We start from the raw sequence: 22,110 nt of genomic DNA, 5'->3' as shown, positions 1-22,110 counted from the left end.
AGAAAGAAAAGTAAAATAAAAAATAATAAAAGAGAACAGCTCCCTTTAAGCCTCCAAGCCAATATCTCAGGTCAATCCATACAGGGATCTTTCTGCCCCCACACCCAATGCTTGTAGTTGAATCCAAGTCCCCAGGAAAGCTCAGGGCAGCTGTCTGATTCTAGGGGATAGGGGAGGGCTGGCATCATGCCAGGGTGGATATAGAGGACACATAGACCTTCTAGAAATAGGGCTAAGGGATTTTTGTTTGGTACCATCTGAATTGAGACAATGTGCCATAGAAATGCTAACTGCTGGATGGCTGGACCTAGTAAACTATCTTTAATCCTCTGCAGGGAAGAACAGATCAGCTCTCCTACTGCAACTGCTTCCTTTTGATCCACAGGGTTGACTTACTCCCCCGCTTCTTTCACAAGTTGATTGGATGGTCACTGCAAGGTTCACAGGCATTAATCAGCCAACCTTTCCCAGCCCACCGATACCATCGAATCTGACTCCATGCCCAGGACATAAAAGACAAAGGACCAGTGGATGGGAAATGAACAGCTACTGAGCCGCTGAGTCAGCAGTGCAGCCCCGGACACACTTGCCCATGGCAGGAGGGTGCGGGGAGGGGGGGAGTGAAGGATGGTGCTGTGTCCCTGAGTCCTTAGTTTTCGTGGCAGGAGTCCTGCACCACCAAATATTAATATGAGAGGGTGACATGCAATCTGTTGTGTTTGCAAAAGGGGAGCAGAGACATAACTTAAAGGATGGCAGATAAGGGGGGCTGAGAAGGCATGACGATCTCTTATCTGAACGCTTCCAGTCCATCTGGATACTGAGTGACAAAGTATCTTGGAACATCTCTTATAGTCAAACATCCCCTGTCCAGGGAAACCAACAGGAGGTAAGGGAAGCCTACCTCGGAGATGGTCCCTGAGAAAAGAGGTACCTCTCTAGTCTATGAGGGGCTAGCAAAGGAGAAGGGAAAAACACAGACACACACGCACACAGGTGAGTAAGAGAAATGCCCCAGAAACAAGGTTTGTTTTCTCTAAGACATTCCTCAGTTGCACAAGAGTCCAACAGCTACCCTGAAGACACTAATCCAAGTCTTGCAATGATCCAGATATTTACCATCCAAAACTTCTCGCCTTGACCCACTGCTCTGCACCCGTCCCCATGGTGGCACAGTGGTAACGAGCCCAACTAATATCCATGAGGACTTGGGTTCGATCCCTGGCCTCATTCAGTAGGTTAAGGATCCAGCATTGCCATGAACTTTGGTGTAGGTCACAGACGTAACTTGGATCTCACGTTGCTGTGGCTGTAGTGTAGGCTGGCAGGTGCAGCTCTGATTCGACCCCTAGCCTGGGAACCTCCATATGCCACAGGTAAGGCACTAAAAATAAAACAAACAAACAAACAAAAAACAAAAAAACGGTGAGAGGTGGAAGTAGAGAGCTGGCTTGAGACCCTTCCTCGCACAGTGGCCAGCAGAGGAGTGAGGATGTCAGCAGGAAGAACCTCAGAACAGTCTCCTGCTCCTGGCCCTTGCTCACACAGGCAGTCACACGCTGGATTCTGTCCAGTTTTGTTGCTGTTGGTTTTGGTGTGGCCAATGGAACACTAGCACCTCAGTGACCGCTCCCTGTTCTAAAAGCTCCTGTCCCCTCTGGGAACGAGTCACCTCTCAAAGTTCCTCAGGAAGCAGCTTCTGCCCCACCTCCAGTCTCTCACAGGGCCTTTTATTTCATTTTATTTTTTTGTCTTTTTGCTATTTCTTGGGCCGCTCCCGCGGCATATGGAGGTTCCCAGGCTAGGGGTTGAATCAGAGCTGTAGCCACCGGCCTACGCCAGAGCCACAGCCACGCGGGATCCGAGCTGCGTCTGCAACCTACACCACAGCTCATGGCAATGCCGGATCGTTAACCCACTGAGCAAGGGCAGGGACCGAACCCGCAACCTCATGGTTCCTAGTCGGATTCGTTAACCACTGCGCCACGACGGGAACTCCTCACAGGGCCTTTTAACCACACATGTCCTCAGCTACTTTTCTAACACATCTTTAGATCTCTGGATGTGCCTTGCACACGATCTCAATAAACATTAGCTGAATCACACGTCGATCCCGGCCATGACCATGGACTTCGCTTCTCTCTCCATTTCTTTGTTTCATTTTCCTGTCTGTGGATCATCAGCACGGCGCTCTGCCTCACTACGGTGACTAAGGCTTCCCTGAATCTTTTTATGACAGAAGGGTTTTTCCCCATGTCATTCCCTCTCTTCCATCTCCTCCCCCACCGTCCAAGCTTGAGGCCATCCTCCATCCCCCAGGGATGGTCTGCACAGCCAGAGGTGGTAAATGGATGAACCGGATGGGGGTGGGGTGAGAAAGATCAGGGAGATCAGGGGGTGGGTGCAAGGTGGGAAAAGACACTTCCTTCATTGTTGCCACCGCTGCCCTCCCTCACGGCTCCCCCAGGGTCGGCCCTGTCCTTGGGAGAAACAATAAACGGCACACACACAGCATGTATTAGATCTGTCATTCAGCCTGGCCCCACTTCTGCCCCAAATCTCTAGTCATGGTCCAAGAGAATCACTTTCCCAAGATCAGGGACCTCGAGAAAATCTGAAGGGTGGTGCGCATGGAGGCGAGAGATGCAGATGTCCCACAAGGCGAGGGCTTGGAGTGGAAGAGGAGGAATGGGGCTGGGGAGAGTGATGAATGAGTGCAGGGACACCTGGAATGTGACATGGGGAGGTCCCTGTATCCGGAGACTGGCTTTTAATGTTTGAAGATGCACCTGGAAGTTTCCAAAGCCTTTTTAATGTACATTCTAAGTTAAATGCGGAAACAGCACTAAGGTAGATAAGGTGGATCAATTATATTCGAGTCTATTGAATCTACTGAATCTACTGATTCCATGCAATAGAATTGAGTACTAGTTCCTGACTTGTCCAAGAGCACAGAACACCCAACGCCAAGCTCAGACTAGAGCTCAGGAGATCCGTTCCCCACCACTGCCTGCTGGGGACCCACAGGTGCACTTGCCCACCTTCCCCCCCACCCCCCGGAGACCCTCATGGCATTTGCTGAGTGAGAGGAGGTGGGCGGTGGAGGAGGTGTCAGTGGGACCCTTATGAAAACCGCTTAGTGGGTTGAATGTTCTGCCGTTGGTTCAGCCTCATGCTCTCCGCCTTTTGCCTTTGGGCAGATCTCTGGGCTTTGAGAATTTCGAGGGATTTCTTTCCCTCCCCATCCCCCAGCCCTTCTGGGGAGGGGTGGGTAATGTGAGCAAAGCAAAGGGAGCCAACCTTGGGGTTTCATCACCTCCCAGGAACCTCCTTTGCTTGTGATGCTCTCCACCAGCATCTTTACAGAGAGGAGCCTGGGGTACAGCACAGTGGGGGTGGGGTGGGGGCGGGGCTCTGGGAGGAAGTGGGGAGGAGAGAACCCGTAAGGAGGGCGGGGTGGGAGGGATACTGACCTTGCAACAAAGTTGAGCTTGTAGGCTCACTTAGCTCTAAATCGGGTGAGGAACATACAGGAGAGAAAAATGCAAACAAACACATATATTATATACAGTTGCTATATATTTGTCATATATAGTTTGTATACTGCCTTTCACACACATTTCTGGAGGGATGGCTCAAGAAGGGAAGACACGAAACCAGAGGTGGTGGACAAGATGCAGCATGAGGAACATGAGTGAGGCCGAGGTGCTTGGGGCTGGACAACGGATGCCATGATTGGAAGATGGGGGAGCTAGCCACTCATTGGTGCCCCAGCCTGGGCAGAGCCAGGGTCCTGACTCGGTCACCAAGGACCAAAGTCCCTTTCCAGATGAGATGTGTGTCACATCCATACCCCCAGTGTTTCCCTTTGGGAGACCAAGACTAGGAAATTCTGATCTCATGGCATCAGAGCAGGGACCAGGTTCCCAGGAGGCTCTGATTCAGAATCACAGGGAGAGAAATTTCCTGGTCCCTTGAACTCATTGCAGCATTAGGGGCCAGGTGCTCAGAACCTATGGTTCCTGATAGGAAAGCCCACCTCCGTTAAGTACCTCAAAGATACCAACCCTCACAGGAGGCCCCCAGCACCAGTATCCCTCACTTTTCAACATAAGGTCATGTGGAGAAGGTGCTCAGCCTGTGTGCAGCTTGGTGGCAGAATAAGGATAATTTAGCTGGCTCTCGGCTGCTCTAGGAGAATGAATTTCATCACAAAGTTCATGCATCCGCGTGAAGTGAACACTGCTTTCTGACCTACCCAGGTGGCCTGGTGGCCCTGAGCTGAGAGGTCTTCTGATAATGGGAAATGACAGGGGTAACTCCCCAATGCATTTATCGCTGTCAAAAGGCCTTATAGATGGTGGGCATCCATCAAGAGTATGGGAACTGCCCTGTCTGGACCAGCTTCACGTTAATGGGGTTGCAAGCACTATGGAACCACATCACACCAGGGGGCATTGCTGTGATGGGCTCTTCCGAAATGCTCTCAAAAGGGGCTAAAAACCTGGTTTCCATGTGATTAAATTCAGAAAATGCTCCAAACTTTTTCAACATAGAGATTCAGTGTTTAAAGTTCCGAGACCTCTGCTGGTAAAGAACATCCCTGCCTGGACCCCGTTCCTCTTTGTTCGGCACAAGTTTTCTAAACTTATTTGACTAATACCATCACCTTTTAAAACATGATTTTAGAAAGCCCTGGACTCCAGAGAGATTGCAATGATAGGGAGGTCCCAAATAACGCATAGGGTGACGTGGATGCTGACAGACCCGTGGGGGTGGGGGCAGAGGTTTTAATTGCCGTGCACGGGTCTGCGGAAAGGAGCAGATTTATGACACATGCTTCACTGCGTTGCCTGTCACAAATGCCAGCCATCTCACTCTTAAAGTTCCCGTCTTCTCTCTGTTCTTGTCTTAGATGGCTCAAGGGGAAGAGGCCAGGGGATTAGACAGCAGTGATGAAGCCGATTGCAAAAACCATTTCATGCATCTGATTCAGAAGAGCAAAGAGGTCAGAGGAGGAGGCAGACTGTTTATAAGAACGAGGAAGGCTGCGGGCGGAGACTGTGGAAAGCAGGAGAGAGCCTTGGATTTTCAAGGCAGCGGGAAAGAGGGAACTGCCCCTTTTTAATCTTGGCCTTCTGTTCATGTAGACAGACACCTGCCAAAAAACCCAAGGGCTGACAAATGTGAGGGACAATGATGACTCTCCCTGGGTGGGAGGCGTCAGACACATCAATCACTCTAATCGCGGCTCTGCCCGTTCGGATCCACAAGCTCTAGAATCAAGGGCAGCCTTTCCCTTCCCAGCCCTCCAGAATACAGCTGGGCTTTATCTTAGGTGCTGGGTAAAAGGCGGATGGGGTGTCACTAGCAATAGAGATGGGACAACAGAGCAGCACAGGTGTGTGATTCTGGGCAAGCTGGGTCCAGGGTGCCTTGGATGATGTGGCAGGCGGTGGGGGGAGGACCTGAAGCTCCAAGATTATCTGCGAGTTCTCAGATTAAAAGGGATCTAGGTTCTTGCCAATTACCTGCTAACTTCCTCACCTTTGCCAGCCCAGGACACTCAAGAGGATCTGTTAACAGGGCAGACTGAGGGGGCGGATGTGAACAATTCTGAGCTGACTTAACTTGTTGCGGTCTGGAGGGATCTGCCCCCAAAGCAGCCAGAGACCAGCACGGTAGGCTATGGGGAGAATCTGCATCTACCCCGGGCTGAAAGCCACCACGTGTCAGGCATTGGGCCGGACAAGGCAGACATGCTCCAGGCTCACTTCTGTGTTGTGGTTCTACCCCACCAGTGCCAGACCTCGGGGTCTGAGCGGCAGCTGGTTTTGCTTCCGTTCCTTGTTTCTGGCTCCAGTCCAGTTGCCGGAGATGGAATGAGGGCCCAGCAATTTGCCTTGATCATATTAGTCCTTCCATAAATGGTGACTGAATGAATTAATGCATGGATGACTATGCGACTTCCGTCAGGATGGTGGCTTGGCTGGAGGAGAATATCGTAATCCAGCCAGACTACAGCCTTGGACACACACGAAGAACTAAGGAAATACCCGTTTTCTACGTTAATTCTCTCTCCCAGCACTAAGTACTCAGGATCCCAAGGCCCATGATTCTACCCTTAAAAACACAATTCAGTTACTCATATGTCCTGATGGCCAGAAAAAGTCTCAGAAATGGTAATGCCATACACTCATCCAGGGGACGAGTGTGGAAATAACACACGTTCCCCTGGGCTCTCGACTATGAGACCCATGGCAACCCCCAGTCACTGTCTGACTCTGTCTGGATCTCTGTCTCTCAGTCTGTCTCTGTCTCTCTCTGTGTGTCTCCCTGTCTCTTTCTCTCTCTCTGTCTCTCTGTCTGCCTCTCTCTGTCTATACCTGTCTGTCTCTCTATCTCTGTCTCTGTCTCTCTGTCTCCCTGTCTCTTTCTCTCTCTCTGTCTCTCTATCTCTCTGTCTCTGTTTCTCTGTCTCCGTCTGATTCTCTGTCTCTCTGTCTTTCTCTGTCTCTCTCTCTGTCTCTGTCTGACTCATTGTCTCTCTGTCTGTCTCTGTCCCTCTGTCTCTCTATCCCTGTCTCTCCGTTTGTCTCTGTCTCTCTCTAAGTCTCCATGTCTCTCTCTCTATCTCTGTCTCTATCTGTCTCTCTGTCTGTTTCTCTCTGTCTCTGCCTCTCTGACTCTCTCTATCTGTCTCTGTTTCTCTGTCTGACCCTGTCTCTCTGTCTGTCTCCGTCCCTCTGTCTGTCTCCGTTTCTCTGTCTCTGTCTGACTCTCTGTCTGGCTCTCTGTCTGGCTCTCTGCTCTCTCTCTCCCTGTCTCTCTCTCCCCCTGCCTAACCACTCAGGACTCTGTCCTGCACCCACACTGCCCTGTCCTCCTGACCCCTCCTCCCCCACGTGCCCCTCCCTCTCCTTGCCCAGCTCAGGGCTCCGTCTCACCAAACAGCGTGAGGCTGGCGTTGGTGTGGCCCAGCTTGTTGGAGGCCACGCATGTGTAGTTCCCATAGTCGTGTTCAGAGACGTTGAAGAAGATGAGTTTTGAGAGGAAAGGTCTGTTTTCCACTTTGACCCCCTTCTTTCCTTCAATCAGTCTGAGACCAACGAGAGACCAACCAAAAAGAGAGAGAAAGGAGATGATTAGGTTTTTTACTCATAAGGAAGAAGAAAGACCCTGGAATTAATGATGTTCCCTGTGCCCCTTTCTGATGTCACCCTCATCACTTTTTCCCCACTCAACCACACACCAAGTTCACCCAGTGACACAGAGAATTACGTTTTACGTTTCTGTTTTATATTTGTGCCTGGAGACACTTGGCACCATGCGGAGATCCACTTCCCTATGCAGAAATTTAAGTTCTCTGAAGGCAGGTGCCCTCCACAAATAGTATGTGCCAGCTGTGCCAGGGGCGTGCTGATCGGCACAACAGGCTTCACGCGGTAGGTGCTTGGATGTGTGATTGATGTTGGTGATGGTGACGGTGAGGATCGTGAAAATGAAAAACTCAGTCTTCATGGAGCAGGACAACCTGAGCTGTTTAAAAGAACAGAGTTTTTCAAGCACCTGGGTGATGAAATTGTCTCTTAAAAACGTATGCTTTCTACAGACAATACCCTATTGGGGGCGGGGATAGGATAAAAAAACGAGGGATCATTTCTAAGTTAAGGGACCTTGAAGGGTTGGGGAGAGGTGATCTTCCCAGAGCATTCCAGCAATTCAGCCTGGGAGGGATTACGGATTCTTTTTTTTTTTTTTTTTTGGTCTTTTTTAGGGCTGCACCTGCGGCACAGGGAGGTTCCCAGGCTGAGGGTCGAATCGGATTTGTAGCTGCTAGCCTACACCAGAGCCACAGCAATGCCAGATCTGAGCCGCATCTACAACCTATACCACAGCTCACACCGGATCCATAACCCACTGAGCGAGGCCAGGGATCGAACCTTCGTCCTCATGGATGATCGTCAGATTTGTTTCCACTGAGCCACAATGGGAACTCCCACAGATTCACAAGAATACGTCCCTACATGGCCAACACAGTCTCTGAGCACCCCATTGTGGAATCCACTGGGCCAGAGGTCTCAGGCCCATCCATGGCCAGGGTCACTAAAAAAAAGCCACAGAAAAACAGCAGGCAGGCTAGCCATGCCTGCTTATGAGCTGCAGGGATACTATTACAGGGCAGATGGACAAGGAGTGGGGAAAAACGCTTGGGGTGGGAGAGTGGGCAGGACCATATCCTTATCTTTGAAGGCTGTTAGGAGCGATTCCTACTGAAGTTGCAGGGAAATTATGAGACCAGTTCTCTTCTTTTTAAAAAACTCTGCAATGTCCTATTTTGGAGAATGGGCTTGAAGCCAACCTTTTCCTTTCCATGAAATAATCTGTCTTCCTTGCCCAGAAGCTGAGTCGATTCTACAGGAAAGATAAATATGGGTGGGGAAAATCATGCTTGTGAATGGAAGAGCTTGGGAAGTGGCCTCAGACCTCAGCTCCTGTGTAGGGCCTGGCTGGAGCAGGATGTGCAGAGTGAAATATGGAACAGGCTCGTGGGACCCGGAGAGGGGCCAACGGCTGGTTAGCGGTGCCATCAAACCAAGAGAGACAATAGTCAAGGCAGAAATAGAAAGGAAAGCCCGGCAGGACAGTGATGAGAAAATGCTTTGTAAGCCGTAAAATGTTATTCCATATCATATATTTCTGTGGATGCAGACACCACAAACTCCTGCCTGCCCCTGGGCCACAGGACATTTTTGGCAGAGATGTCAGCTGCTTTGCCATTATCTGAAGGTGTTGTAGGGCGTCACCAAAACGTACGGCCACCGTGATCGGAAGAGAAAGCCCGATTCTGGCTTCAGTTCTAACACATGGTCTGTTGCCAGGGGAGTCAGAAGGGGATGGAGGTCCTTGCCTTCATTTCCATTATGGAGATTTTCATCTGAGAGCCTTGTCTCTCATAAGCGAGGGGCAGTGAACCGGCCCAAGTCCTCAGACTTCATTAAAATGTGAGCACTGTCCAAAAGGAAGGAGGCATCCAGCTGTGCGGCCAGACACCACAGTTCTTTTTCTAGTTCATTCAGGAGATGCTGGGCCGCTGGGATGCTGCCCGAGGAAGGCTCTGTAGCCCACCTGCCAGGAGGCTTCTGTGAGCTGGGCAGGCACAGTGGTCCCATTTGCCATGCTGATGCCAGTCCTGGGCTGGGGCCAGGGGTGGGGAGCCTTCACATCAGAACGAAGCTGTGAACTAGATTTCAGCTCTGCAGTGGGAGGGATGCTTAGCCAGAGCAGGTTCGGCTTGACAGCTCTGAAATGTCTTTCGCTAAAAGCAGAGAAGGGCAGCTGGTGGGACTTTGCAGCACTTGGCAGCTTCCAGGATGATGTTCTGTGTGGTCACTTCCCCATCCCACCCAGCTGCCAGGCTTGGGCTTCTTAAAGAACCTGTAGGCTTTTCAAGGGCTTGAGCCCCCGTGGATGGGTGCTCCTTATGAAGTGCAGGCCTTTGACTGATTGACGGCACCTTTGATTGATTGATGGCACCCAGAGTGGTGGCTGGTACATGGTCGTGAGAGACTTCCACCTTATTGTTTTAATTTTTTTTTGTCTTTCTGCCTTTTCTAGGGCCGCTCCCTCCGCATATGGAGGTTCCCAGGCCAGGAGTCCAATCGGAGCTGCAGCCACCAGTCTACACCAGAGCCACAGCAACACGGGATCCGAGCTGTGTCAGCGACCTACACCACAGCTCACTGCAACGCCAGGTCCTTAACCCACTGAGCGTGGCCAGGGATCAAACCTGAAACCTCATGGTTCCTAGTCAGATTCGTTAACTACTGAGCCACTATGGGAACGCCTTGTTTTAACTTTTTTTTTTTTTTAATTTTTGTTTTCTTTCTAGGTCCGCACCTGCAGCATATGGAAGTTCCCAGGCTAGGGGTCAAATTGGAGCTGCAGATGCTGACCCACGCCACAGCCACAGCCACAGCCACAGCCACGCACTTTATCTGAGCCCTATCTGTGACCATGCCACAGCTCATGACAATGTTGGATCCTTAACCCACTGAGCGAGGCCAAGGATCGAACCTGCATCCTCATGGATACTAGTCGGTTTTGAAACCTGCTGAGCCACAGTGAGAACTCCAGCGACTTCCACCTTAAATTCTATGAAAACCACCTGCCACATCACATGCACTGCTTTGATCTGCCTGAGAAGTCCGCTCACCTCACCCAGAATGTGAGCTAGTCTAGAACTGGGTCTTCCCCTAGGCAGGTGCCATGTACCCTGGGGGATCTGCCTGGATAAGATGACCTGCCAGCCTCAGTGGCTCAGGAAGGACAGGCAGAGACAAGACTTTAGAGGCAGAGATGCTCTTCTAGGGCTGGGTACCAGGTGAACAGTCAACTCCACTCAATGGGTGAACACTACGAATAAATAATTGAGCAGCGAATGGAAAAATGAGCAAAATCAACCAGAGGAGAGAAAGGCAGCAGGACTCAGACAAAGGAGGATGCAGAGCTGCCTGAGCTGGGAGCTCTGCAAGCCCCCTCCTCGAGATGCTGTCTGGTCTCTCCTGGTGCAGCCTGGGAGGCTTGCATCTCCCATGAGGCAGCAGCTGGCAGAGCAGGGCTCGCTCCTCCAATGCCCACCATGGGCCAATTTGCCTAAAGGTTACTCTTCTTTCCTCCACTTACTTTAATATCTCATTCCTTAACATTTTGGTTGTTTCACCCCATAAAGAATTAGAAAAACAGGATGCAGTTGATTAATTTTCACAAAGACCTGGAAAATTGAATTTCAGGAATTTACTCTGCAGCTCAATAGATTTTTTTTTCCTAACCCCAAACTTTCATGCCTCCGTTTTACTCTTAGTACAATAAAAAAGAAGGAAGAATAGTGAAGCAGGTTTTCAAAGACAGATAACCATGTTTATTTATTGAGAAAATGTTACTCCCTTCTGCTTGATTCTGAATTTTTGGGAAATGGAGCAAGGCCAGCTAAGTCTTCTCATCTCTTTCTGAGTTTGCGTTGTCCTCATTCTACCTCAGTGCTTCCATCTGTAAAATGGGCTAGGTGAGTACAATGCACTGACATTGCTGCCAGAATTGGTACCTAAAAAATGAAAAGTCGCTGCTTCTCACTTGGAAGGATTTGGATAAGACATGATGGGTCCCTTGACTGAGCAGCTTGGTTGTAATGAGAGTTCTGGGATAGATGCAGAGACTGGAGTGGCCCTTGGTGTCTGCGTGGGCCCCTAAAGAACGAGTTCCAAGGCACTGGAGGTGATTTGAGTTGTGTGGGTAGCAGCTGGTCACTCCCAGGCTGAGTCCTGGCCTGGAATGTCTCACCTGCTCTCCTTCCCACAGCTGGCCTCTTTGTTGCTTTTCCTTCTCGGCCTCCGTCACTCCTTCCTTCATTTCTACCCCACATGCACCTCGGGACTTTTTGGCATCACCCTGTCCCCGTGTTTATGTAAGTGTTCTGCCATGGACAGCTCTGGCTCATTTCTTGGCCATTCTTCCACCTTAAAATAGCGCTTTGATCATAGTCCTTGCTGTGTGACCCGGCTGTCTGGTGTCACTGAACCCTGGGCTAACACCTTTTTGATAACTCCCCATCAGGACAACCTTCCGTGACTCACAACAGACAGACATCCGAGGCTGGCATCCCCAGTGGGAGGGGTGGAGAGCTGCCCCTCTCTTTTCTCCTGCAGTGAAAGAACAAGCTGGACACACAGGGAGGGGCAGCTCAGGTCATGGACTCTCATCCACCACCCCTTAGGGTGTCTGGAAGCCAACTGGAGTCTGCAAGCCAGAGCTAACTTGTTAGCCATCCTCGGCACCCGCCCTGGGAGCATTCCTGACACCTTCAGGCGAGCCTGAGGATGTGTTAAAAATAACTTCAGGAGAAACACATTATTTTCTGGGCCTAGAAAAAAAAATTCACAGGCTTCCCAGGGTTCTTGGTGGCCTTTCCTTTGAGATTTTGCTTTCCTTAAAAAATAGCTTTTCTCGGGCTTATTGGTTGGTGAGTGGTTGTTCTTCATGGAACATTAAAAATAGCTGGAATTCATCTACATCAAGAAAAGACCGCAGTTCCCACCGTGGCTCAATAGTTAACTAACCCGACTAGTATCCACAAGGACGCGGGTTCGATCCCTGGCCTCGCTCAGTGGGTTAAAGATCCAGAGTTGCCCTGAGCTGTGGTGTAGGTCACAGAAGCGGCTTGGATCTAGCATTGCTGTGGCTGTGGCGTAGGCTGGCAGCTACAGCTTGGATTTGATCCCTCGCCTGCGATCCTCCATATGATGAGGGCACAGCCCTAAAAAAAATGGAAAGAAAAAAGAAAAGACCCAAGACCTCTTTGGGGTATTGTTTGTCCCTCCTAGGTAGGAGGGATTCCGAAGAAGACTTTGCAGGAATACATTTGCATCCCTGTGGAATGAGAAATCTGGAAAAGGTTTCTTTTTTTTGAGGGGGCAAGAGGAGTCTTACCTTTTGTCATCCTTGTACCACTGGAATTCTGCCGAAGGGACCGCAGAGGCTTCACACTGCAGTGTGCCCTTCTGCCCCACGGGGACACCTGTGCCCTTAGCTTCTGAAATGTATGGAGGATCTGCAGAGAGAAGACAACCCACAGCATTGCAAAGGCTGCCTCACTCACTGATTTTCATGCCCTGCTTTACCTCTGCTCTCTGGGTGGTGCCTGAGAACGAAACCACTCAACACTGTTCTAGAGAAAACTTGGTCTTCCTCATGTGTATTGGTTCTGTTCCCCTCTGGAAAGAGGTGGAATGACCAGACATTCAGGCATATTGCTTGTTCAAAGTTTTCAACTTTTATAAGCTATTGCCCATCCATCCATCCTGTGCTCTATTCGATTCCGATCAAAAGCTCAGTTGCAAGATATAATATTCATGGAGTATTGCCTAAAGGACATATAGAGCCATCATTCTTGAGGTGTTCTAAACTGCACCCCTGAATCTAGCCAGACCAACTAGACCTAAGGACCTGCATTCATTCCATGCCTTTGCCAATCACCCTTGACAATGCTGACAAGTTTCATTGAAGTGCATTATGAAAAACAGCCATAAACAATGTCGCCTTCTATTTATTGCAGAAATATTGCGTGTGATGTTGTCGTGTTCTATTTGTGGAGACCTTACAGTGAAATTATTTTTTGAGTCTTAGTACCAGAGAAAGCAGTTTCCTCCCAAGCAACTGATTTGCTTTTATCTCATGGACATAAATCTCAAACCAGATGATGTTTCCCTTCTTTGCTTTAGTAGCTCAAAGCCAAATCCTAGACCCGCATCTGACCACCCCTGGGTATACATTTCATGTGCTGATTTATCTCTAGATTTCACTTATTTTCCTACATAGATGGTTCCCTTTGCTTATGTTTCCTTACTCTGTAGGTTAATCCTTATTAACTGTAAGTCATCTTATGTCATTTTAAAGAGAAATCACGGTAGGATATAGAAAACGGTGGCATTTCCTAACTTCCACTGATTTTCTGACTTTTTTTTTTTTCTTACTTTTTAGGGTCACACTCTTGGCATTTGGAGGTTCTCAGGCTAGGGGTCGAATTGGAGCCACAGCTGCCGGCCACAGCCACAGCAAAGCAGGATCCGAGCTGCATCTGCAACCTCCACCACAGCTCACAGCAATGCCAGATCCTTAACCCACTAAACGAGGCCAGGGATCAAACCGGCCACCTCATGGTTCCTAGTCGGATTTGTTTCCGCTGGGCCACAATGGGAACTCCTGATTTCCTGAATTCTTAAAGCGCTTTGTAATTCAGTTTGAATTATAACAGAAACCAAAATATTTAAGAATGAGTAATCCCCCAAACCGGATATTCTTTCTCTACCCCTACCCCCAACCCAGTCATCTGCTGGGTTACCTCTTGGGTTCTATTCTGTCCTAAGACTTCCAGGAATAAGTACAGCAGAGAAAATTTTCAGAATGTCATAGAGAGCTGAGTCAGGGTACATGATGGGAAACCAAGAGGGGAAAGCCTGAAAGAGGGGAAGAGCTGAGCAGGATCAACAACTGAGGGAATTTGGATGGTAAAGGAGGATGAGGGGTTTTAGAACAGTGGCCTCCAAATTTGTTGGTTTCTGGATCTCTATCAGCCAAAACAATTTTTTTTTTTTGGTCTTTTCTAGGGCCGCTTCCTCGGCACATGGAGGTTCCCAGGCTAGGGGTCTAATCGGAGCTATAGCTGCCAGCCTACACCAGAGCCACAGTAACGCCAGATCCGAGCCGCATCTGCAACTTACACCACAGTTCACGGCAATGCCAGATCCTTAACCCACTGTTCAAAGGCAGGGATCAAACCCGCAACCTCATGGTTCCTAGTCAGATTCGTTAACCACTGAGCCACGATGGGAACTCCCAAAACAAATTTTCGATACACCCTCTTATATGCGGATGATGTGTCAGTTTAGTATTTATCTAAGTTTCATTACAAACATATTATATACCATGTCCATCAACATATATAATTGGACAAGGATGAGAAAAAATGAGTATTACCAAAATAGAAACTATAATATTTCCTCCATACACATGCTTTTTAAATACCCTTTTTTGTTCCCTATTAAGGAGATGCCTGTCTGGAGACTGAGAAGCTTGGAGACATTATGGGAAAAATTGGGATTTAGAGATCTGTTCATATAAATTATGCATCAAATGTCATTTAATGATCTTTCAGGAAGGTAAGTCAAGTTTGGGATTATGTTAAATTACTTTCAGCTCCAATTTAGTTATTTAATTTAGACTTTGGAATTGCTGCTCTTGAAAGCAGAAGATGGATAGGCTCCTGCTCCTCCATCTCCCCCCTCATCCACCGTGTCCGAGGCTGGTGCTGCAGGCCGGCTTTTCTGCTGTGGCCGGGACTGCAGCAGCCTCCTGCACATGCAGGGTGTGTGCGCCCGAGATCACTCACAGTTCACGGTGACCTTGACTCTCCGCACCACCGGAGCAGCCACGTCATTGGAGGCGCTGCACTCGTAGTCCCCTGACTGCTCCCGTGTGATGCCCTGGATCTCCAAGTATTCATCTTCACTCACAAAGCCCACAGCTGCAGGAGAAGGGTGGTGAGAGAGGAGAAAAACACCAAAGGTACAAACTTAGAAAACAAAGTAGCAAGCAGTTACATCTGCTGAGAATCATGCCACGTCCACGTCCATGACCTTACGGTCGATGCCCATATTTCCTCCTGCTCATCTTCTGCCTCTTCCACCTCCGCCTTTGCTTTGGTTCCCAAAGGACCAGCTAACATGTCTGTGTCCCTACCTGGACCAAGCATGGAGCCTAGAGAATTGCTGGTTCACATACATCATGAATGATTTTGACATTTACACTGCCTGGATCTCACCAAGCAGGCCAGCTCTGGGGTCTGAGTCAGGCACTTTAGGTGAATATTAACTTTCTCATCTCCAAGTGTCATTTAGGCTGAACCTTGAAATTCAAAGCTGATGACTCCATCCCAGATCATGCATCGATTCACAGACAGACAGATGGACAGACACACACACACACATGCACACAGCCACAAAAGGCAGTGATAACAAGGCACACTAATAAAATTAATTTGAATTTCTGTGTTTAGATTTAGACACTTGATTAAATCAAGAAAAGTCAATTTTCCAAACTTTGATCTGCTAGGCTCCTGGGGACAAGATGACAAGATCCTGAGGACACATCAACAACAGGCACTCCACCCTCTAGCACCAAATGTGGCAGAAGGGAAGAGCAAGGAGACACAGCCGTGCATCCCAGTGTCACGTCCAGTCCTGAGACTTAGTCTCTCGATTAAATATTTATGAATAACAGTAACAACCATCCACCTACCCAGCTTCCTGCCCCAGGTCTGGCTGTGAGTCCTGGTCCATGGGGAGACCAGGACTCTGTAGCCTACAGATGTCCGTTTCCTCCCACAGTCACCCCGAGCTTAGCCTCCATACATATTTACGGGTACATCCCAGGATCACTCTGTCTCCTCTATTCCATGAAGATAGTCAGCATGGTGGTATGTCTCCCCATGTGGACTGGGACCACTTTACCAGCAAAGGCTGCTACTCAGTTATACTGGGGCAACAAGCAACATTGACACTGTCCCCGGGAACTAGAAGACACGTCCCCTGGAATAATGTACATTCAATCCTAACACCTCATAGGGCTGTTTGGAGGAACAAATGAAAACCATGTATGTAAGCACTTGGAGATGCTCAAGCTGCACACCTGGTCACCTGTTGCTCTAGTCATTAACCCTGTAAACTGACTGGAGGCCAGACTCTGAGGGAGTGAGGCTGTGTTAACCCCAGGGTCTCTGCATGAGTAAGAAGGGAAGAAGCACATCCCTGGAGGTCAAATAGCCTCCCAGCACCACCTGTATCTGCTGATGCAAAGCACGAACATGACAACAGTAAGAAAGGAATGCAATGCAAAGAATGATGTGTGGGGTATGTAAATTATGTTTGTATTCATTCCGGGACATGGTTAAGGGCACCAGTTTTGTCAACAGCAATAATGACGACACACAAGACAAAAGCTCTCAGACAGAAGGACCATGGCCTGCCCAGTGTTGCCCGTGATCCTCGGTCACAGTCAGTCTGTGTTACCATCTGGTACTCAGTTCAACCCGAGCATTTCCCAAGTGTCTCCATGCCCTATGGACCTGTTCCACATACACACAAGGACTCTTCTGTCTCTACCACCTACAGGAGAGCAAAAGGACAGCCTCCGTGTATGCCAGCAGCAAGGAAGGGTTTTTTTTTTTTTGTCTTTTGTAGGGCTGCACCTATGGCATGTGGAAGTTTCCAGGCTAGGGGTGGAATCAAAGCTACATCCACTGGCCTACACCACAGCTACAGCAACGCCAGATCGGAGCCATATCTGTGACTTATACCACAGCTCATGGCAACGCCAGATCCTTAACCCACTGAAAGAGGCCAGGGATTGAACCTACATCCTCATGGATGCTAGTTAGATTCGTTACCACTGAGCCACGACAGGAACCCCCAAGCAAGACTTAATCCACCCGAAAAACCAGGAACATGTCCACAAGGAGGAAACAGGGCCCAAAAGTCCAGGATATGGAGAAGACAATGAACATCAACTCATAAAGACGCATGGTCCCAACCAGGACCAGCCTCCTACGTGTCACAGGAGCCTTAGCTGTTCCTGTTATTCTAAGCATCTTTAGGGGGAAAAATACTAACCTCGATTTGAGAAAGGGTGGAAGAAGTAAGAAAGACATCTAAGAAGAACTCATGATTCCTTTTATGTTGTCGTTGTTTATTTGCACCCAACCTCGAGCCCACATTTGTCAGATCTTCCCCTGCTAGAATGCTATAATTACTGTGCAAAGCATCACAGAGACCAGTGTCACACTTAATATTCCCATTAATTTTAAATGGTGGTCCTTGGTACATATGTGTGGCAATTGGTGTCATATTTTAATTAGGCTTGCCCTACACCATCTGAAATTAATAATAGCTCGAATTACCAGTGTAATTTATAAATTAACAGTGCCGTAGCATTAGGAAATAAATTAGCTCTGGACAGCTGTTTCTGGATTGAGCTCCAGTGTCAGAACAGTGACTGTGAGGACCTCAGCCCTGCTGGGTGGCTGTGTACTACACCATCAAAGCAAGGGAAAAAAGTGACACAGGCTTCTCTGAGTCCCTTGTTCTTCTCTCCAACTGGAGACCATGCATTTATCTTCATTCTACCATCCAATTATGTTCTCATGTGACCAGAGTAAGACTTACAGGAACCAAGCTTGGATACATTTATTACAGGCCGATTCAAATGGACAAGTTGGGGTGATTGCTGTCAGAGACTGAAATGTACATGGGTAAATACTAGAGCAATCACACACACACACAACAAGGTTTTGGGTTTTTTCTTTTTTTTTTTTTGGTCTTTTTTAGGGCTGCACCCATGGCATATGGAACTTCCCAGGCTAGGGGTCTAATCAGAGCTGCAGCTGCCATCCTGCACCACAGCCACAGCAATCTGGGATCTACACCACAGTGCACAGCAACACTGCATCCTTAGCCCGCTGATTGAGACCAGAGATTGAACCTGAGTCCTCACTGATACTAACTGGGTTCATTACTGCTGAGCCACTACAGGAACTCCTATCAGTTGTTTTGTTGTTGTTGTTTTGTGGGGATATGTGTGCTGGCATGTGTGAACTTTAATAAAATAACATCAGGCAATTTTGTGTAGGGAAGGAAGTTAGATGGCTTAAGATTTGGGGAAGGCTTGAGAATTCCCATCGTGGCGCAGTGGAAACAAATCTGACTAGGAACCATGAGGTTGCACGTTCGATCCCTGACCTCGCTCAGTGGGTTAAGGATCTAGCATTGCTGTGAGCTGTGGTATAGGTCGCAGACGTGGCTTGGATCCTGCGTTGCTGTGGCTCTGGTGTAGGCTGGCAGCTACAGCTCTGATTCAACCCCTAGCCTGGGAACTTCCATATGCTGTGGGAGCGGCCCAAGAAAAGACAAAAAAAAAAAATTGGGGGAAGGCTGATGTTCTCCACTGATATAGCTTTGTGTTACCTCAGAGGATTTATACTTAGGCCATCCAACAAAAGCAGTGAAGCTTAATTTTACTATTCTGTGTTCCTCAAACCAAATGTAGAATTACAGAAAAAGTGCAATCATTGCTCACTCATTATTATTTGTACACTTCCTGATTAAATTGGGTAAGGCATATGAAAGGTAATACATATAGTAATATGCTTTGTACATCTCAGCTTTCATTGACATTTTCATCTTTCTGCTCATTTAATTTTTTCTCAACTTCAAGCAAAAAGAGCAAAACTAGAGAGAAGATCTGTATGTATATAACAAATTAAACTGCGAAACACCAGAAATGAGGTTCCTTTAGGAACTACTTAAACAAATAAACATGAAAGAAAAGGAAAAAAAAAAACAAAACACTAAAAAGGAATCTGAATTTATAGGGTCAGTGCTATATTTCCTTTAATAGAAATTGTGCTCTGGCTATGAAATGATCATGAAGTGATCATTGCTTTATCACTCAGACGCAGACATTACAAAGAACATTGGAAGGAAAAAAAGAAAACAGATCAACAGAACTAGGACATAGGCTGACTTCAATAGAACCACCTAGGAGAGCTATTTGAATACAGAATTTTAGATACCACTCACCCCTCCCAAATCAGAAACTCCTGGGAGGAGGAGTTTTAATAATTTCACTAGGAAATCTGCATGTGTAGTGAAAGTTTGGGAATTAGCGACTATGTCAGTCCTGCATCTTTCCTGTGGGATGCTGTGGCTTATAGCAGTTCGTGATCACTCATATGACCAGTGGGTCCTGATGTCGCCTACATCCTACTCCAGCAGCTATAAGAGTATTCTCTAACCATGGTCTTAGGCCATGTGCACAGGTCTTGTTTCTCTAAGCAGTTGAAACTCTTTGACAGCAGGGACTGCATCCTGGGCCTTTATGGCTCTCAAGGCACCTAGGAAAGTAGTGCACATAATTTGAAATTGGTCAACTTCTTATTAATAAACTAACTGACTGACAGACTCAGAATTCAGGCTGAATTCAATGAAAGAAAAGGTCAGTGACACTGTCACCAAACCCTTGTGTGGCTCTGTTCCCAGTTCCTTCTATAATTGTCCTTAGCACAATATTTGTATTTCCTGACTTTAAAAAACATCATTACTAAAGTGTAAAGCATTCCTACATACAACTTTCTTTCCCTTTCTTCCTTTTTTTTTTTTTTTTTTTGTCTTTTTAAGGCTGCACCCATGGTATATGGAAGTTGCCAGGCTAGGGGTTGAATTGGAGCTGCAGCCACCGGCCTACACCAGAGCCCATAGGAAAGCAGGATCTGAGCCATGTCTGCGACCTACACCACAGCTTATGGCAACTTTGGGTACTTAACCCACTGAGCATAGCCAGGGATCGAACCTGCCTCCTTATGGATACTAGTGGGGTTCATTACCTCTGAGCCACAATGGGAACTCCCTGAAGACGTTCTTTAAATATGTGATTTTAAAAGGTTTATTGAATATTTAGTATAATTCACGTTTAGTCTTGGGGCCAATTATTTCTTCAGGAGCATGCATCCTTAATTTAAAAACTCATCGGAGGATCAGAGTTCCTGTTGTGGCTCAGCAGTTAACAAACCCGAATAGTATTCATGAGGCCGAGGGCAGGTTTGATCCCTGGCCTTGATCATTGGGTTAAGGATCCGGCGTTGCCGTGAGCTGTGGTGTAGGTTGCAGACGAGGCTCGGATCCAGCATTACTGTGGCTGTGGTGTAGGCCAGCAGCTATAGCTTGATTCAACCCCTAGCCTGGGAACCTCCATATGCCGCTGGTGCGGCCCTAGAAAGACAAAATAGGGAAAGGAAAGGAAAGGAAAGGAAAGGAAAGGAAAGGAAAGGAAAGGAAAGGAAAGGAAAGGAAAGGAAAGGAAAGGAAAGGAAAGGAAAGGAAAGGAAAGGAAAGGAAAGGAAAGGAAAGGAAAGGAAAGGAAAGGAAAGAGAAAAGAAAAGCGGATCAATGAGGAAGTGTGATTCCTCTAACAGAATGTTTTACGGCCAACTTTGCAGGAACACAGCTCTTTCATTAAATGGAATCTGACAATCCAAGCGGTGAGATGAAGCATGTTGGAAACATGATGATCACATCTGCCCCCAAATCCCCAAAGAAGCTTCACACTCTCCAGGGAACTGGGTTCAGCAGTTTACAATCAGAGGACAAAGCCTGCCCTGTGTAACCCATTCTTCTTTGGAAAAGAAAAACCCCATGATTCTGAGTTCACGGATCAGGCTTTAAAAATCTTTATAACGGAAAATAATAATAGTCACGATTATCATATTTCCTGCACCAGAGAAACGCTTGTCAGGAGAACAGCTGTAGCTGTTGGAAAGGAGAGGACACAGCTGCCTCCTTGCTTAATATTTTTATGGCATATACACCAGTTGAGATAAAAATCATCAGACCGCAGAAACCAAAAAAAAAAAAAAAAAAGAATAGAATTCCAGAATTTGAGGGTTAGAAGGAATCGCTTTAAAGATTTAGTTCAAATACTGTGATTAGTCTGGTCCTAGATTAGCACTCTAGACACTCTTCCCCATTTCCCCCCTGATTTGCGTCCAGATATTCCTGTTCCGGAGTTCCCGTCGTGGCGCAGTGGTTAACGAATCCGACTAGGAACCATGAGGTTGCGGGTTCGGTCCCTGCCCTTGCTCAGTGGGTTAACGATCCGGCGTTGCCGTGAGCTGTGGTGTAGGTTGCAGACGCAGCTCGGATCCTGCGTTGCTATGGCTCTGGTGTAGGCCGGTGGCTACAGCTCCGATTCGACCCCTAGCCTGGGAACCTCCATATGCCGCGGGAGCGGCCCAAGAAATAGCAACAACAACAACAAAATATTCCTGTTCCAACCCAGACTGGGCTTTCGGGAGAGCTGTTTACAGGACAGGGCAGATGGCATCCTTCCAAGGTGCCTTTATTAGGAGCTGACCAGCATAGGGTGCTTTGTGCTTTGATGGAGGAAAATACAGTGTCGCCCAGATGTTGGGGGGTCTGGTCCACAGAGACACCGTGACAGAGGTGTGGTTACTCTTTTTGGACAGCAGCCCTTGCCAGCAGAGGGACTGGTGGGATGCTCGAGGGAGGAAGTCTTCGGTCCAGGACAAATGACATGTTCACAGGAGACATGAACAGTGGGTGCTGCTGCTTGAAGATCTGAGGTCCACACCTGCCATGACCTGGGAAAGGCCTGCTCTTCCCGCCAAGAGCTCGTGCAGCCTGAGCCTGTAGCTGAAAACCACTCAGAACAGATCCTTCCTCTCTCGCTGGAGCAGAGGCAGTTGTGAGGGGCTGCAGCAAGGGGATACTAGGCATGCAGGTGGCCCTAAGAGCCATCTTAACGTGGCACTGGGGAAACCCTTGTCCTGCAGAATGGAGCTAGGAGCCCACCCACAAAACCTATACAGCAGTATCCGCTATAACCAGTGAGACCAGAAGTGTTAAACAGCATTTCCAAATATGATACTAATGATTGCTGAATATCTACACAGAAGAGCTTCTAAGAGTCTGAGATTCAGCTGGAGCA

At 48.1% G+C, this 22,110-nt stretch overlaps 1 protein-coding gene across 5 annotated transcripts in view; it reads right to left on the bottom strand.

Moving 5' to 3' along the window:
• NTM (neurotrimin) overlaps positions 1-22,110 on the bottom strand; it is a 999,601-nt gene that overhangs the window by 8,365 nt on the left and 969,126 nt on the right. For 3 of the 5 annotated variants that reach the window (XM_047753588.1, XM_047753590.1, XM_047753589.1), the window contains 3 exons: positions 14,945-15,079; positions 12,487-12,607; positions 6,948-7,099 (listed from right to left, as the gene is read on the bottom strand). In XM_047753588.1, the coding sequence (XP_047609544.1) occupies positions 6,948-7,099; positions 12,487-12,607; positions 14,945-15,079 (408 nt within the window). Of the gene's footprint in view, positions 1-3,473; positions 3,510-6,947; positions 7,100-12,486; positions 12,608-14,944; positions 15,080-22,110 lie in introns of all 5 variants that reach the window. The other 2 variants (XM_047753586.1, XM_047753587.1) reach the window with 1 other exon arrangement.

This window comes from Phacochoerus africanus, chromosome 11, assembly GCF_016906955.1.
Source record: "Phacochoerus africanus isolate WHEZ1 chromosome 11, ROS_Pafr_v1, whole genome shotgun sequence".
NCBI classification, from domain to species: Eukaryota; Metazoa; Chordata; class Mammalia; order Artiodactyla; family Suidae; genus Phacochoerus; species Phacochoerus africanus.
This window is presented reverse-complemented; position numbering and strand designations above follow the sequence as displayed.